This window comes from Megachile rotundata, chromosome 1 (genome assembly GCF_050947335.1).
Source record: "Megachile rotundata isolate GNS110a chromosome 1, iyMegRotu1, whole genome shotgun sequence".
Taxonomy (NCBI): Eukaryota; Metazoa; Arthropoda; class Insecta; order Hymenoptera; family Megachilidae; genus Megachile; species Megachile rotundata.
Window position 1 is genome coordinate 14,596,470 of NC_134983.1, and position 18,655 is coordinate 14,615,124.

The window sequence follows — 18,655 nt, forward strand, 5'->3', positions numbered from 1 at the left end:
GCTTTCGAGATTGCTCGAGACTCTGTTCAGCGAGAAAAACGAAGACGGAGAAAAGTTTCCGGTGGAAAGGAGAAAAACTGGAAGTTTCAAATGAATTCTTAGGTCAACCTAATTCACGACGATTTCAATCATCTAGCATCCCTCTGTGCGAAGGGGGTGCGCGACAAGCCACCGGTTTCTTTGACTTGCGAATTATTAAATCGACGGTGGCCGACGCGACATCGAGGTACTCGTTAAACATGTATCGGTGCACTCTGCAAGAATTGGAACAGAGAGTAGAAAATTTTCCAGCGGCCAGATTTCGCCGATAAGTTTCCTGTCATTGTCCTGCTTTCGGTAACTCGATGAATTAGTAGGCGGTGAAATGAAGTTATGAGGTATATGTTTTAGAAGAGGAAGTTTAATAGTCTGGTTATAGTGAAAGACACATTTGAAGTTTGAAGAGTACTTTTATAATTTGTATATTTTGTATGATTCATATATGATGGATCATCAAAATAATAAACTCACATTAACTATTCACATGTGTACACATGTGTACAGATCAAACCGTGACTAATACGACTTTTTGTCAGAGAATCAAACTTTCTTTAAATGGATCAATTTCTTCAGGAAAATTGTCAGAAGTGCTAAATGATGGCTAATGACGTCTGGGGACAAAGAGTCCTCCAGTGAGTAAATGCTAATGTAATTCATACAATTCATTTAACATATGTAACATATGAAACTTATTCAACTCGTGTAACTCATATGACTCATTTAACTCATACAAACCGTATAATACATGTAACTCACACGATCCATATAATCCACATAACTCATTATACATCTTCATATGAATTTTTAAATGTTTGTAAATTTTTAAATGTAGTCATATGTGACTACACATATGATATGTGTGTTATATCATAATATAACACATGACTATATAATATAACATATGACTATATTATTCAATATTTTAAACAACTCCTAACATTCTTAAAAGTTCGATAGTTCTCAAACAATATAAAATGTAAGATCATATATCGAGCTTGCGCCATAATCGTTTCAAAGAAATAACTTGCCAGCTTCGCACTGTACTTTGTAACGGTAGTTACCGTCATAAACCTTAATAATATTCTTTTCTACCAGAAGAAGAGAATCGTACATTCCAAGATACGAAGGAAAATCCGGTTCGCTTTGAAAGTGCGCGTTGGTCCTCAATTTTCTTCGAGTCTCCTACGACAGGATCGTTAGCGAAATTCTTTTCAACCCCTCTGTTTGTAAATCCTCGCGAGGGTTGCTATGCCGTTCTCATCGATTTTCGTTTCACGAACGGAATACAGTTTTCTCGAGTTGATCGTAGAATACCGATTGCGTTATTTCTTTTATAATCGAAACGCGAGAGCGATCGTATTTTTCTTATTATTACTTTCTAGCATTATACGGGTCTTTGAAGGATATTCGCTACGTTCGAAGTGGGATCAAGTCAATTTTCTTCAGTTTCACTGAACTTTTATTGTACTCGATTATCTCCAATTATTTTAATTATTTTAAATATTTAGCAGAACAAACTGGTTTATTTAAATCAAATTCACTTACATTATTGGGAGAAACATTTACATTCAGCGGAACAAGGAGTGCATTTATGGCAGGATAGGAACTTGATGTTTTTAAGAATAAATTTTGTTAAATAAAACTTGTAAGAGAAACATGTTTTCTGTTTTTAATCAAAAAGCAACAAGAAATATAGTATTTGTTCCTACATTTATAACTAAAAGTTTGCAGACAATTTCGACGTGTATAATACACTTGTTTCATGCACATAATTTCAAAGTAGTGATGGCTTTGAACGAAATAAAAATAAATGATCAATCAATTAATAAAATAAGTAAACGAATAAAATAGATGACTAAATAAGTTATAGATGAAATAATAAATTTTCAATATGAAATAAGAAACCGAATAAAATAGAATTAAATAAGAGAACAGATAAGGTGAAAGTACATAAAGCAATTTATTCGGGTCCCTTATCGCGCATAAAGTTGGAGGTTCGATTCACGTAACTGAATACATGAATTTTGACCCTTTTATTCCATTGCATAGTTCTTGCGCACGATCTTGAACAAACTTTCGTTTCTCCTGTTGGCCGGTTCATAGCCCCGTCATCGTTGTCGACCTTCCGTCTGGCCTGTTATCGAACGACCCGAACTTCTCGGCGAACTTTATAAGCGGGGTCATTCTGGATAACGAATTTCCATGCTTTCCGACCTGCCTCTCCCTCCTTTTATTCTCCTCTTATCCCCCTTTGTTCTCTCCATCTTTCCGTTTCCGGAATCTTTACGATTCTATTTCTGGTTAGACTGTAATCGACCGAACAATTTCCAACTTTGTATTCGCGTTTAAGAAACTCCCTTCGATCCCAGATTTTTTATTCTCCATTTAGTCTTCATTACTCCTACGTACCTTTTTTACTTACTGCTCTATTTTCATCGCCAACTTGAACTTCATGGTTTTCAATAGGCTCGTTACTATCGTTTTTATTGTTTTGCTATTTTAGTTTCGTCGTTTTTATTATTACTGTTGTGTTGTTTTACTATTTTATTTTTTTACCATTTCACTATCCTACGATTTTAATATATTAGTATTACACTGTTTTATTGTTACTTACGTACTACACTACACATACTTACAGTTACACTATAATGATTTATTTCTACTTTATTATTTCACTAATTGTGTTATGTAACTATAAACTTATTAAATAATATATATTCATAACTAAATAAAATTATCTATCATTGATAACTAAATACCTTCACGTCCGATCCAATAACCATATTTCCAAGATGACGTTAAATTCAAAGTAGAATCAAATTTCCTTATCATCATCGATCCGTTTCCTCCAAAGGAACAATTACAATAAGAAATTGTTATCCGTGACTCTGGACTTCTCCGATAATAAAATTTCAATCAGTGTCGACTTACGTCCCGTGTCGACGGGATTTTAATTTTCCAGTTCGATCGTGACATTCCCTTCTTTCTCGATCGTTTCGTCAATTATAATCGAGTCGGAAAGTTCCGGAGGCATTCGCTTAGACCGGAAGCGACGGGGGTGGATTCTTCCGAGCGGTGTCTGGCATCGAGCCGATTACCACGGCAATTCCTCGCGGATTTAGTTTCTCCGGGCTTAATTACATATCGGTAAGCCGATCGCCGACTAACGATGTTTACCGGCTTTCGGTGAACTTCGAAACTGCAAGCTCGGGAGGCCGGAAGTCGAGGATCGCCCGTTACCGTCGCGGAAACGCTCTTTAACGGGTTACAGTTCCGATTCGCGAGGCTGCTTTTCCATACCCTTCTAAACACCCCTTTTACTAACTTGCTCTTCCGTTTGTTTGTTTTAATCCATTGCTATTTTGATCAGTGACGTACTCTTCGTCGTTAATTTTAAATTATATTCAATTCCTTCCTTTTTCTAACTCGCTCTTCTGTTTGTTTTGCGTCTTTGTTTGTTTTAACCCATTGCTATTTTGACGAGTGACTCTTCGTCATCAATTTTTACTTATATTCAATTCTTTTCTTTTTCTAACTCGCTCCTCTGTTTGTTTTGCATCTTTGTTTTAATCCATTGCTATTTTGTCGAGTGACGCACAAGTCATCAATTTTCTACTAAAATTGATTACTTCGTGCTCAATTATAGTTATACGTATAATAACACATCTAATTCATATATTAAAGTACAACATTTATAACGAATAAGTGTACCTGTGTATGATTAAAATTATTTAGTCAATATTGCTATGTGTATGTTTACATAATATAAAACAGTCTATACAAAATTATTTGCAGAATTAAATTTTGTGTTTAATTATGATCTAGATCTAAGGGATGATTTATGAAGGTTAAATTTGTTACGTCATTGCAAGTATCACCTACTTTTTACAAAATTTTATAAACGAAAAAAAGTTGAAATATCCATTCCAATTGTATGACACATTCTATGTCTGTTAAGTAAACAATAAAAATTTTGCAATTGTAAATGTAATAATATTAACATAAGAACGAAAAATGTGAAGCCAGGCAGAATGAACGAAATGTAAATTTGGAAGAGTGCAAAGTAGAAATCCAGTAACGAGATTTCCAGCGGAAATCGCAGACAGCAGGATGAAAGGTGTATTTAAGTAAAAAGTAGCACGTATTACATTTGTTATATGGCAGAGTCCGTGGACACCTCAAAGAGCATAACGTGCCGCTTGATGAAAGGCTAAACGTAGATTTAGTGGGTTCTCGGGTATGCAAATTAGAGGAACCGCGTTACCGCCGAAAACAGGGTTTCCACGAAAGGATATTACGAGGAGAGCACTACTTTCGTCAGATTCTAAAAGGACAAAAGAGTAACATCGGGGGTGGTTCCGTGAAACGACTATAACGTAAAAATAAACAGGTCTGACGGGACCCTTGGATGGTGTTAAAAGTGAAGAAGAGAAGACCTCTCTACCTAGCAATTTCATTACGTACCACAAACGGGAAACTGCGAAAAACAGTAGGAGAAGGAAAGTAGAAAAACGGCGCTGAAGGTAAAATGTCGAGCTGCCTCGTGTCGAGGGAAAGGGGCTAGAAATCTAAATATTTAGAGCAACGTTCCGGGGGTGTTTAAATATTAAACATCGACTCGACGCGGAGCCCTTAGGACTGTTATATCGTCCGTTTCCCTACTTTTCATTTTCGTTCAATCCTGAGGGGGAAACAACGGGACAGCGAAATGGTCGTTGCGCCCTTTTGCTCGAATACCCTCTCGCAATAACTGTTCTTTGATTTGTGTTTCGAGAGCTGTCAGTCGGACAATCGTTTAAGATCTGTTTTTTAACTGCTCGCGAAGACTGACGTCGATAACAATTGTAATATGAATGTATGCGTATGTTGTATTAATAACTTCTACAGTTATGGTATAAATACTTTGGTAATATAATTTTATTCGTCATAAAAATTCGCAATACTGTACCTGGTCAACCTGTACACTTGCCATCTCTTATGTCGACATCAGTACATTCACATTCGTTGCTCCATTGTCAAACGACAATAAATAAGAAAGGACACGAGATTCCGGTTTGCATTCAAAAGCGTTAACATCGTAACGTAGGACGGTTCGCACGGCTGACGATAATTAAGCGCTGGCAGACTACCAGCCTCGTTCCGTAATTAAGAATGACGTTCGTCCCCGAATTATTTCGTCGCGGGAGCAGCGAGTTTCACGGGATTGCGGCCATATTCCTTCAAGAGTCCGTTTCCGCGGATGGAATTCCAGAGGGAACGATACCCGGGACGAAACAACGTTACGAAACAATGTAATTGCTTCTAATCTATGCACGATCATCTCCACGGAATACACGAGCTTCCAGAATTGCCACGAATCTTCTTCCCTTGTAATTTACCGCTATGATTTGCATCGAATCTTCGGATATCGTGATACGCTTCACCGATTACACTGTATCTCGCCATCGATCGTGATAGAAGATCTGGCTGAAGCAATAAGAAACTTTGTTCTGAGGAACACCTACGTAGAGTCTAGGAAAATTTTAGAAAGTCTTCGGACAATACGTAAGATTTGAAGAACTTGTAGAAAAATTACGAAATACTGAGACCGTGAAGAACTTCTAGGAAAATTTTGGAGAGGGCTGAGAATTCCTAGGGACATTATAGAGAGTTTGGAGAACTTATAGGGAAATTCTGGAGACAGTTTGTAGAACTCTTAGAAAAATTTTACAAAGCTGGAAGAGTTGGGGAAATTTTTTAGATAGTTTGCAGAACTCCTAGGGAAATGTTGGTGTTTAGAGAAATTCTAAGGAATTGCTGGAGATTCTGGAAAATTCATAGGGGAAGTCTATAGAGTTTGGAGTACTCCTAGGTACCCGATTACATCTTCAGTTGAAGTCGGTGAGAGTACTGAGTGAGAGATACGAAATTAATAATTTTTATGCTTGACCGAACAGTTAGGGAAGAACTATTCATGGAAATTTGAGAATGTGGGAACTTGGCAATGTGGGACCTTGGAAATATCGCACCTTAGGTATATGGAAATTTGGGAATGTAGAAATTTGAGAATATGGAAGTTTAGGAATGTGGGAACTTGGGAATGTGGTAACTTGATAATGTGGGAACTTGGCAATGTGGGACCTTGGAAATATCGCACCTTAGGTGTATGGAAATTTGGGAATGTAGAAATTTGAGAATATGGAAGTTTAGGAATGTGGGAACTTGGGAATGTGGGCACTTGAGAATGTGGTAACTTGAGAATGTGGAAACTTGAGAATATGGAACTTGGGAATGTGGAAACGTGAGAATGTGGAAACGTGAGAATGTGGAAACTTGAGAATATGGAAACTTGAGAATATGGAAACTTGAGAATATGGAAGTTTAGGAATGTGGAAACTTGGGAATGTGGGCACTTGAGAATGTGGAAACTTGAGAATGTGGAAACTTGAGAATATGGAACTTGGGAATGTGGAAACGTGAGAATGTGGAAACTTGAGAATGTGGAAACTTGAGAATGTAGGACCTTGGTGATATGGAAATTCGTAGAAGAGCACACGAAAATTTACGAATACGAAACTATAAAAAATTTCAATACTATATAAAAACCTTCCTAATATACACCTCCAAACTTGAAAGTTTCAAATCTCCTCAGATCTCCAATCGCGACAAGCGTATTAAAGAGACATTAACAGCTAACACCTTCGGCTTACATAACAGAATAATCGAAAGGAATTACCGTAAATCAGTTTGTAAGCCGGCAGGAACAATAAACAAAGAGCGAGAGAGCATCATTCAGGTATTCGAGGATCAGAACGGAGGGACGAAAGGAATCCACGAAGGAATGCCAAGAGAAATTCGAAGTACCGTCGGTGAACGACGTAATCGCATCCAATCAACGTGCGTATCACGCTGCATATCTGCCGGATAGAATACGGGATTACACGAGAGATCTCTTTGCTATCCGATTGATTCATAATGACCTACTAAATATTAAATAGCGTTTTCGCTCCGAGCTGTTGTAGCCGGTGCGCGTTAACGTTGTGCAAGCGTCGTTCCGTATAACCTTCCGTTGCGGCGCCGCTCCTGTCGCGATAACCGCTCGCTCAAATTTACATATTTCAGAATCGGACGGTAATTATGTAAAACGGAGCATTACGATGTTACCCAGTCCGTTTGATTTCTCGCTCGACCGTTGGATGGATGTAAAACGCTCTCTTGAATACCGAATGCTACGAATCGCTGCCACAGAATCTTCTCGACACTCGTTTCGCTCGATTACCGACTTTCTACGTGTCTGCTGAAAACTACCTTTATTGCTGGATAAACCTTTCATCTACTTTTCATGTTTTCACCAAATTACCGGTTCCTATGTTTCACTTTGTACTGCTACATTACTGTTATTATTTTTTTTTCTTTATTTATTTATAGTCCCATCAACCACTTGTAGGTTATTAATTATAGTTTGTTATGTTTTATTATTTTTATAGTTTTTCATTCTTCCAAATTTTTTTATTTACAGTAGTTGTTATAATTTTTATAGTCTTTGTAAGTTTCATCATTTTTTAAATTTTTATAAGTTTTAATGTTATGCTTGATAAATGTATAATATTGTATGTAAATATTTAACATGTATTTCATGAATATATTTACATTATATTTGATAAATATAATACATCTCATTGAACATAACAGTTCATAAATATATTCATATGTGTATCCATCATATGTACCAATTAAAAAATATGTCATTCATATTTCATTTAATAAATATCTAGTACTGTATCTTACTAGGAACATGTATTAAAGTATTCAAGGTTCTCAGGTCATAAAACTTATTCCATAAAACATGACACAAACAATGTACCAAAGTTACCCTACAGTAAAAATGAGTCATATGAGTACAATGATGTTTTGACGAATTGGTCCGTCATAAATGACGTAATATTTCTTCGAACCGTCTTCGAAATACTTTCTGTCATGCCCATATCCTGAAACTCTAGTCCTAAAATTTATTTTAAGACAAATTTATTGTAGGACATGTACATATGTCAACCAATAGGTTACTATACATATTGTGACCTAAAATAAGAGACTTGTAAAATGGTCACTTGACTGCTTTGGAAGCGAATTCATCTCCATAAAAGTCATCACAGAATTCGAGTCTCTTGACCATATTGGTATTTAATTCATCTCATTGTCAGTAAAATTCATTATAAAATTCTACCTCAACTTTTATAACTTAAAATTGTAAAACAATCGATTTGACTTGACAATTTGGTAGTTGCGACGTTAAATCGTGAAAAACTCGAATATGTGAAAAACATTCAAGTAACATTTCCAAGAGAAATGTGCAAATTTTCCCGTTCGAGAAAGGAGCGGGTCCCGTGGGATCGCAATTGTCGGTAAAAGGGAAAACCGATCGATGAACGTCGCATAAAGGATTAGGCGAGGACGAAGGATAATTAAGTCCGGCTGGGAAACATCCTGAATAGTAGGATATCGGTGATCAATCGTAAACGCGAGTCATCGAGGACGTGAGTCACGATCGATGTGGAAAGCTTTCGTCTCCCGAAGGTCTCGAACGGGACGATAATAATTCCACCAGCACGTTTCCTCGCGCGACAAGCGAACGGGCGAATTCTGCGTCTCGCATTCGGAATTCGCTTTCTCGGTCGACCTGGATTTTCCCACGGACAGGTTTACCAGGAATCTGGGCCTCCAGCCGATAAACTCGTTATTCGCGGTCGACGTGTCTCGTCCTCGGTGAATATCGATCGCATTACCGTGGAAGGACCCAGCCTGGTTATCGGTAATTCGGTGACCCGCTCGGCACGCGCGAGTATCCAACTCGTGCAACTACTCTAACGGGTGTCTTTCAAATTAGACTGTTTTGCGAAATTTTGGGAACGGGGTGAATTTTGATCGAGGATTGTTTCTTCAAGGTTTTTACTGATTCTCTTTCGCGAAGAAGACAAGAGGGTGAGCTTTAGTGTTGATTGTTCAAGGTTTTTTAGATTGTTAGGGTTTTAGGTGTACTTAGGGTTTTAGATAGATATGGATATAGTCATTTGACTGCCATAGTGAAAATTTATGTACGGTGGCTGTGGCTAGTTAATATTTTGACACTGTAGTATTCTATCAATTATGGCTAGTATTAATATTTGGACACTGTAGTATTTTATCAATTATTATTTTGTATCTTTGAACGTAATTGCATAACGCGATTATCCAACCTGTGCAATCACTCTAACGGGTGTCTTTCAAAATATTCTGCTTCGTAAAAATTGGAGAAGGAGGGGTGAACTTTTGTGTTGCTCCTTCAAGCTCGATATGTGTTATATAGAGTGGTTAATATTGTGTATGTTATTGTTTAAATGTTGTAACAATTAACTATTTTCGAAATATATAGGATCAGAAATTAAATAATGAATTTCCAGAGTGAGATATTTGAGCGATTAGTGTATATAGAATTCTTATTACGTTGCCTATAGAATTCTTTGTAACCATGATCTTTTTCGGACAATAAGTACCATATAGTACGAGGTCATTCACTTTAGCTCCTTTAGAGACACAATAGGATGCAGGTATACGCATACCTGTGATCACGCGATCAGCTGTTTCTGTTCAGTGAGGGATTCAGTTCGGGAATTTCAAGATTCGGTAATTTTGTAATTTTGAGAATTTTTAGTTCTGTGAATTTGAGAATTTTTGGGGTTTAGAAAATTTGAGGATTTGGAAAGTTGTGAATTTAGAAGTTTGAAATTATAGAAATTTAAAAATTCAGAAACTTGGAAATGTAAAAATGTGAAGTCTTCAAAATTGTAAAATTTCCATATAAAAAATTTGTAGATTTTGAGATTTGAAAATTAGGGAGTGTAAAAATTGAAAATTTGCCAAATTGACAAAATAATCTTCTGCTAATTACTAAACTTGGAATTTTTAGAATTTCATAAATTAATCTTTTGCATCTATAAAAACTTTTGCATCTATTAAAAATTCTAAAATTTGAGAATCTAAAACTTTGAAGCCTACAAACTTAAAAATCACAGAATCTAAAATTTATCGATCTCCAAATATGTATCAGAAAATTTCACATACTAAAATATCCTCCCCCTAAGAATCACTTCCCCTAAAGAATCCACATAAAGCAACCCACAAAACAAGTGCCTACACCTGACCATTGAACCCACCTAACCAGAACGCACCGATATCAATATTCACATCTATACCATCCATAATAAGTAAATGTAATCCATAAATAATTGATCAAAAATCGATCACAACTGTCCAGTAACGTCCACCGACCTACATGAAATGGCTATTACAACGGTTCTTTGTTTGGGTCCCTCGTGTCGAGGACCTTCTTAAAGGTAATTGAAATAGCTATTTCGATAATCGGTATCGTGCCTTCGGATTGTTACTCCATATCGATAGTTGGTTGTCCCGCTTTGTCGAAGTACGGTTCTCGACGCCCTGTCGAAGGACCTAGTAGCCCATTCCTTGTCGATTTTATTGGACACTTCCCTTTTCTTACAATGTATCTCGCGCTCTGATTGGTCGAACACGACAAAACCCTTCGGTAGATTCTTTTTACCTGAATGCCTTTAGTTCTGTGAGTCACGTTTGCCGTCCATCGAGGAAACAACACAATTGCTGTCCGGTTTCGTCGCACGATTTTAATTGTGTGACGCTCGTCAACTATGTCTCGTCACGCGTCGCGAATTTACACGTGTGTTCGTATGTTGGCAATTTGTGTGTGTGTTTAGTGATGTTTGTGCAACTTTATTCGTGCAGTTAAGGATATCTTTGATGGTGAGTTTTTCTACGTTTACTACTTTAGAGGTGAAACGTTATTAATTTTTAATGGTGGTCTGAATAAATTCTTCTTATATTTTAGACAATTTTACTATAATATATTCCTGATTTTGCTAATTTTAAAATTTTTAAGCTTGGTTCTTGATACTCGTATTTCGTGAAAAGGCTCGTAATTAATTTCCTTATTAATATTAAAATTAAAATTGATTCCCTAACTGGCTATAATTCCCGCGATATTAAATATGGAATATATTTTAATACCATCACATTATTAATGAATATAATAATTACTAATAATAATAACAGTATAATAATATAACGAATATGAATAAACGATGTATTCCAAATATAATCCACTTACGAATTTAACGCATTAATTAAACACGTGAAAAAATGAATTTTGTTAACAGTCCGTAAATAAAACACGTTAGTACATAATTTATGCAGCGAATAAAAGTGTAGAAACGGGGAATTTTACAGGCTATTAACATTCAATTTCTGCGCGCGTTAGATCGATACGTTGTTATCGCGAGAGATACGGAGGAAAAATAGCGGGAATTTTTCGGACGAAACCAAATTGAACGGCAGTTGCTCGCATTTTAACGCAAATTTCTGCGCAATTCCGTTTATTGACGGCCGAGTTAATTTCAACGACCCCGTTGTTTTAACACGCCGCTCAAACACCGTGTACCTATTAATTAAAAGTGGATATTTTTAATCCTCATTGTTTGTTTCTGACAGAGCTTGATATCGTATAACGTTGGCCATTTTTTAAAATCTTCTTCATCGCGAAATCAGGAACACTGCATATTTAACGGTAATTTTACAACTCGTGCAACGTTGCTCTATATACGAAAGTAATTTTGCGCGTTAATAATTTTCCCAGCATTTAAATGCAAATCGCGACACCGTCGAACTTGCTGCAAAGTAATTCTGACGGAAATTGGAATTATTGCCGGTACGTTGTTCGTTTGGGTTCGGCAATCTTTTGAACTCGTGAAAATCTTATGTCCTCAAGCTTTTAAAATTTTGAAATCCGTATTTTTATGTTTTGAAATTTTTAATTTCATTTTTCTAAATTTGCTGATTTGCAGTTCTGAAGTTTTCAAAGATGCAAATTCTCAAATTTCAAAATTCCTAATTTTCAAGCTCACTTCCAAAATTTTTGAGTTCCAAAATTTCTAAATTATCAGTTTCCCAAATATCCAAATTACCAAATTAGGATGTACTAGTACTAACTCGTCAAACTGACTCCTAGTACTAACTCGTCAAACTGACTCCTAGTACTAACTCTTCAAACTGACTCCTAGTACTAACTCGTCAAACTGACTCCTAGTACTGACTCCTAGTACTGACTCCTAGTACTGACTCCTAGTACTGACTCCTAGTACTGACTCCTAGTACTGACTCCTAGTACTGACTCCTAGTACTGACTCCTAGTACTGACTCCTAGTACTGACTCCTAGTACTGACTCCTAGTACTGACTCCTAGTACTGACTCCTAGTACTGACTCCTAGTACTGACTCCTAGTACTGACTCCTAGTACTGACTCCTAGTACTGACTCCTAGTACTGACTCCTAGTACTGACTCCTAGTACTGACTCCTAGTACTGACTCCTAGTACTGACTCCTAGTACTGACTCCTAGTACTGACTCCTAGTACTGACTCCTAGTACTGACTCCTAGTACTGACTCCTAGTACTGACTCCTAGTACTGATTCCTAGTACTGACTCCTAGTACTGACTCCTAGTACTAACTCCTAGCATTGACTCTTGGAATTGATCTTGGAATTGACTCTTAGCATTGACTCTTAGCATTGACTCTTAGCATTGACTCTTAGCATTGACTCTTAGCATTGACTCTTAGCATTGACTCTTAGCATTGACTCTTAGCATTGACTCTTAAAATTGACTCTTAAAATTGACTCTTAAAATTGACTCTTAAAATTGACTCTTAAAATTGACTCTTAAAATTGACTCTCAGAATTGACTCTCAGAATTGACTCTCAGAATTGACTCTCAGAATTGACTCTCAGAATTGACTCTCAGAATTGACTCTCAGAATTGACTCTCAGAATTGACTCTCAGAATTGACTCTCAGAATTGACTCCTAGAATTGACTCTTACAATTGACTCCTAGTACTGACTCTTAGTACTGGCTCCTAGAACTGACCTCCTTCCGGACATCCATGAATATGACCCCTATTACCTAAACTCTAACTATCCAATAACAATATCAAACTTTATACATAAAAGAATATCTAAATTTTCAAATATAAAGAGTACCTAAATTTTCAGATCTAAAGAGTACCTAAATTTTGAACTATCCAAATATCCACCCACACAGCTCCACCATAGTATAACATTCCTATCCTCAGCGAGCAGTTCAACCTAAGGCAAAGTTTTAAACACATTTCGTATCGAAAGTTACAGCTGTAAGCGTTTGCATACTTTCGTGAACCGCTGAAGTCGCAGTAGAATCCATTACAATTAGCAAACTATTCAGGTAGGTTTTCCCACCTTGCAATGCATAATGCAACAGTTAAACGTGGGACTCTCGAATTTATCACCGTGCCATTGTGATATTAACTCGAACACGTTGTACGGAACGAAAGTTTGAAAAAACAAGGACGATGATGTAACGATCGATAACGTTAACAAATTGTATAACCGAAGAAGATAGGTGAAATGATTTTTCGCGTATAACCCGTACGCTAATCGAAACCTCGTGACCGACACGTAGCGAGGCTATATCGAGCTTGTGCTCATTAGCAGCCAGATGACTGGCCGCTTAGGAATTCTAGGAACCCTATCTAGGAACCTGAACGCTATTCGGGTCATCTATTCACCTGCAACTACCCAACTAAATCGGCACGTTGATTGTATTACACCGGGCGATAAGTAGTTTCGATCTGATTTCCAGATATCTGATTATCGGTACATTATCTTTGCTAGTACATGCATCTCGTTATGTAAATAATGATGTAAGTAATGTATGCGCGGTTGTTACTGTTATTACTGTATTTATTTTATTACATCCCTAAATTGATATATTTTTAAATCGGTAATTATCCAAATCTCTTCATTCTCAAATTTCCACTTACCCAAATCGCTATATCTCCAAATCGGTATATCCCCAAATCGGTATATCCCCAAATCGGTATATCTCCAAATCGGTAAATACCTAAATCGCTGCGGCCCCAAATTTCTACATAACCAAATCGCTATATGCTGAAACTCCTACATCCCCAAATCGCCACGTCCCCAATTTACTACGTCCCCAATTTACTACGTCCCCAAATCGCCACGTCCCCAAATTGCGTTCAGCAGTTGTTGTCATTATTATTTTGCTTATCATACTTGTACTATGGAGCTCCTTTTACCTTGTCTCGAGACAAGGTTGTTCTTCAATAAATATTACATCAACTCATAGCTCGCCACCAGTACATCCTAATACCAAAAAGTCAATATCAAAAAGTGCCAAATCGCGCAAAAATCTAAGAAGCGATAAGTCAGAGTCGCTTAATCCTCCTCAAGAACAAACGCACGGTCCGTGACGCGTGAAGGCCATACTGAAATTAACAAGATCATCCCCGTTCGGCCATAAATCCGTGAACAACCGTGCCACGAGGGCCAACGTCGAGCGTGCACGTGCTTGTACGCGTGTATCCGTGTACGCTGGAAGCTCTAAGTAATTACGTTAGCCGGCGAATTAATTAACCGACAGGCGACGGTTATCGATGCCGTTCGAAGGCGCCGAATAGCCAAGCGACTATCGATCGGCTGCCCGATCGAGGAGGATACGCTGCGAGCGTCTTCGATAAAGGATCCGAAGGATCATCGATCGTTGATCATTCACTGTCATCGACTGACCGCGTCAACCCTCCTCCATTATCTGCCTAATTATCGATGGTAATTATGTCCTTCGAACGATACAAGCTTTTTGATACGGCTGTCAGAACGGTAACGTTTATATTAATCTTGTTGACGATCAAGTGTTTCGAGTGAAAGATTGTGACTGGTTGCTGCAAGTGGAACGTGCAAGTTGATAGTTTGTTTTGTCGCTGTTTGCAATGGGTGGGACTGGTATCAACGTTCTAGGTTTGAAATTTCAAGTTTGGATATTCTTTTAGATTTACTTCATTTGTGGAGTTGATAAGTGATAGTGTAATTAGGATGTTTTATGAGTCAGTACTAGGAGTCAGTATTAGCAGTCAGTACTGGGAGTCAATTTAATCAGGATTGCCCTTCTTGGACAGAGAGTCACATGTCGAATGCAGCATCTATTGTCTCCTTTGTTTCGAACTCCATCTCCTTCTCACTCAAACTGTCTTGTATCTCGAATTGTTCTTGACTCTCCCTTTCTCTCACATGTCTCCACATATGTTAATCTAGGAATGATATTTTATATCATGCTCCTCCGACACTCCTAGACATCAGACAACATCAAACTAGTTTCTAATAAGAAGTCATCACAAAAGTGTCCACACCAAACAACCTAAAATCCCAATTTGGAGAGTTGTGGTTTTCAAGAAATTTCGAGACACCATAACGGTTAGTGGTTGAGGATTCATAGAATCAATTGAAACGGGGTTTCGTGATTTATCCTTTGGAGGGGCTCTTATCTTGATTCTGGAAGACGAACTTTTCGGGGCGTAACGGGGAACCGTTGCACTCGGCTGAGAGCAAAAAGGTCCTCCTGTTTCCTCGAGGCAGGAAAATAAGGATGGTCTGCATCGTCGAGGAAAATGCTGGATGGAAAAGCTCCGAGCATCGATCCTTGCCATCCTCCGTTTTAAAGATAAAACCAGCTTCTCCGTCTTCTCCCCAAGAATTGCATTCGCGCGAGCGTATTACTTCTTGCATTCGCGATCGGCTCCTCTTTTAGTCCTCCTTCAACCTCCTCCGCATCCCTCTTCTGTACGAGCTGAAAAGTTCATCTTCCCGCGAAATATTGGGTACACACTGGCTGGAGATTTAATCACGATCGCGTATTAGCTCGATGGATAGCGTTTTGCTCGTTTGTTTGCTTTGTTATTCTGTCTTCGTTTTTCAACGGAGATTAAATGCTTCTTGATACAGATTGTCCCGTGCACTTTAATTGTTATACATAGTTAACGATCGATCGATACATATTTATGATGTTCGACTTCGTGGTACTGAATAGGAAATGTCGAACGTTATTGAGATGTTAGGTACTGGATTAATTTTTGATGTTGGAGTAATATGGCGTATCAAATTGATATCGGTTTTGGTGTTTTAGGAAGAACGAAATTGACTCTTAATACTGACTCTTCTGATACTGATTCTTCTAATACTGACTCTTAAAACTTTCTATTTTAAAAAGATTTTAGTTTGATATTTCATGACAGAAAGTTTTGGAATTTTGGATCTTCACGATCAAAAAATCTAGGATATTGAAGAATTAGAATATTGAACATTCGCAATTTAAAAAGTTAGAAAATTGGAAACTTTAATTCAGACTGTGGCTTCGGAAATGTAAGAGTGTCTTGAAGCGCTCTAAGTATACAGAATCGCACGTTTTGCCATACTTCGTAAAATGAATAAAAATAGTGTTCTCATATCGTGGCGATAATCCGTTGCTATCGATAACAAATTGACAGGTGCGAATCGTTAATAGGTCGAAGTTTCGAATTTATTCGCATGGCGTGTTCAGTGAAAGAAAGTTGGAACGCTTTTCCGGGAATTACCTCGCTGAACGTCTTCTAGGTATATACTTAACCATTACCGATAGAAAGGTATTGGAAGTTCCGAGGCGAACTGTCGAAGTCAGCTTGGCAAGTTCGCGCACGAATTTAATTATAGCAGTTCATAGGGAGTTGATCGGCTATTGGAATCTCTTTCGGGCTGTCTTCCGTGGTGTGATACAAACACAATCGAAAACGGCGTTCCGTTCGATCGATTTTATCCACCGTGTGATCGCCGCGATACGATCTCGCGTAGCTACTTCGTAATGGAATTTCTAGTGCCAACCGTGACCGACTTTGCTCGGTGTCTTTAAGGTAGAAGATCGTTCAGAATGCTTGACTGATTACGACCGATTTCAGTGTCGGCAGAAATTTACGACATTGCCGTAGCTCGGGGACAAAGTAGACCAACCGACCGAACAGATTCCATTTTACCGCCGACGAGTTTCCAATTAAATTTCAAACGTGCCATCACTGTGTCGTCGAATCCTTGTTGCCAACTTCCAAGATTTAACACCTGCGAGTTACTGTCTACTCGTAAATTTCGTACCTCCACATTTATGCATTTCTACATTTTACAACTTTCGTTCTGCTCAACTTTTACTATATCTTCAAGCTTTCGTAGTACCAAAGTTCTAAATTTCCAGATTTAGAAGTCTTTGCTTTTAGATTCAGAAATTTGGACACTTTAAATCTTTATAGATCTCTGAATTTGGAAATGAAATATTTTGAATTCTTATAACTTTAAATTTATAAATCTGGAGATTTGAATATTTCGATTTCGTATGATTCTAAATGTCCAAACCTAGGAATTAAGCATTTCGAACCTGTATAATCCTAAATGTCCAAATTCCTGACTAATAGAAAATTTAATCAGATAACTTTAATTATAATCCGGATTAATGATACAGATTATAATATTACTACAAATAACGTATTATACCTAATAACTCACAACAGTATTGACACAACAGCGTGCATAATTCATTTGCATTCATTATTGGATAATTCGTATGATCTGATATTCCATGTCTACATGAAATCAAATATAAAGTTTCTCCAACTAAATATTATCAAGACCGAAAGAAATAATTGCCCGATAAAAATCTCCTAGAAATCGGTAGATTTTCACCCCTTTTTCACCCCCCAAATCCACCGATTATATTTCGTTCGAATCGTCGATTGAATCCGGCAGAAATTTAAGGTCGGTCTGAATAATTTCGATTCGGAATTGTCCGCCGTTCTTAATTAGATCCAGTCGGATAGTTTAATTGCTCGATACTAGCCGGAAACCATCGTTAGAGGAAGCTCTATTTACGATACTTTCGGACCACCTGTTACCGGCTACGAAATATCTCTGTCTCTTCCGTGCAATCGCCAAGTTCGTACGTTTCTCGCGTTGTCGATTAAGGACAATCACGACCAGATTACTTTCCAACATTTCGTTACAATTTCAAACCCGATACGTAATTGCGTCGACCTTTTAAGTGCTCTCGAACGCTGGAAGAATTAGTCCAATTGACGTTGATAAATTGAGGTTCACTTTCATTGTCAAAGAACCACTTTTTGAAGAGACACATTTATACAATACATTTTATTAAAATTACAGTAACTGTTTCTTATGGTAACCGCTCGATGAATTATTGTTTGATAACTTCTTTAGGGATGATTCATTTGAGGTTAGGAAATGTGACTGTTTATGTAACTGTATTTTATTAAGTTTAAATTCCCAATTCAAACAGTCTTTAATAACGTCAGAAACAAAACTTAAATAAACACGATGTTTAATAAACAATATCAGATAATATATTCAAGTACCTATACAAGTTAATGTCTCCATAAAAATTCTTACATAACTTAATAAATTTTATACTTCCTATAACAATCTGACTTTGCTCGATGAACTATTATTCGGTAACTTCTTTAGGGATGATTTGTTTGAGGTGAGTAAATGAAATTATGTAATTGTTTATGTATTTGTACTTTATTAAATTCAAATTCCCAACTCTGTCATTCAAAGAGACCAAACTAAATCAATTCACAAATAAAATTTAAATAAACACAATATTTAATAAAGAATATCAAATAATATATTTAAGTACCTATATAAGTT

The 18,655-nt window shown here is 37.2% G+C and overlaps 1 protein-coding gene across 6 annotated transcripts in view; it reads left to right on the top strand.

The window, feature by feature from the left end:
* The window catches only part of LOC100877383 (uncharacterized), a 361,812-nt gene that overhangs the window by 267,465 nt on the left and 75,692 nt on the right, over positions 1 to 18,655 (top strand). For 2 of the 6 annotated variants that reach the window (XM_076534915.1, XM_076534894.1), the window contains exon 1: positions 10,634 to 10,830. The exons of the other annotated variants lie outside the window; for them this stretch is intronic. Coding sequence is in view for 1 of the 2 variants with exons in the window: in XM_076534894.1 (XP_076391009.1) it covers positions 10,828 to 10,830 (3 nt within the window). In the remaining variant the exon portion in view is untranslated. Of the gene's footprint in view, positions 1 to 10,633; positions 10,831 to 18,655 lie in introns of those variants that run through there. 6 annotated transcript variants of the gene reach the window in all.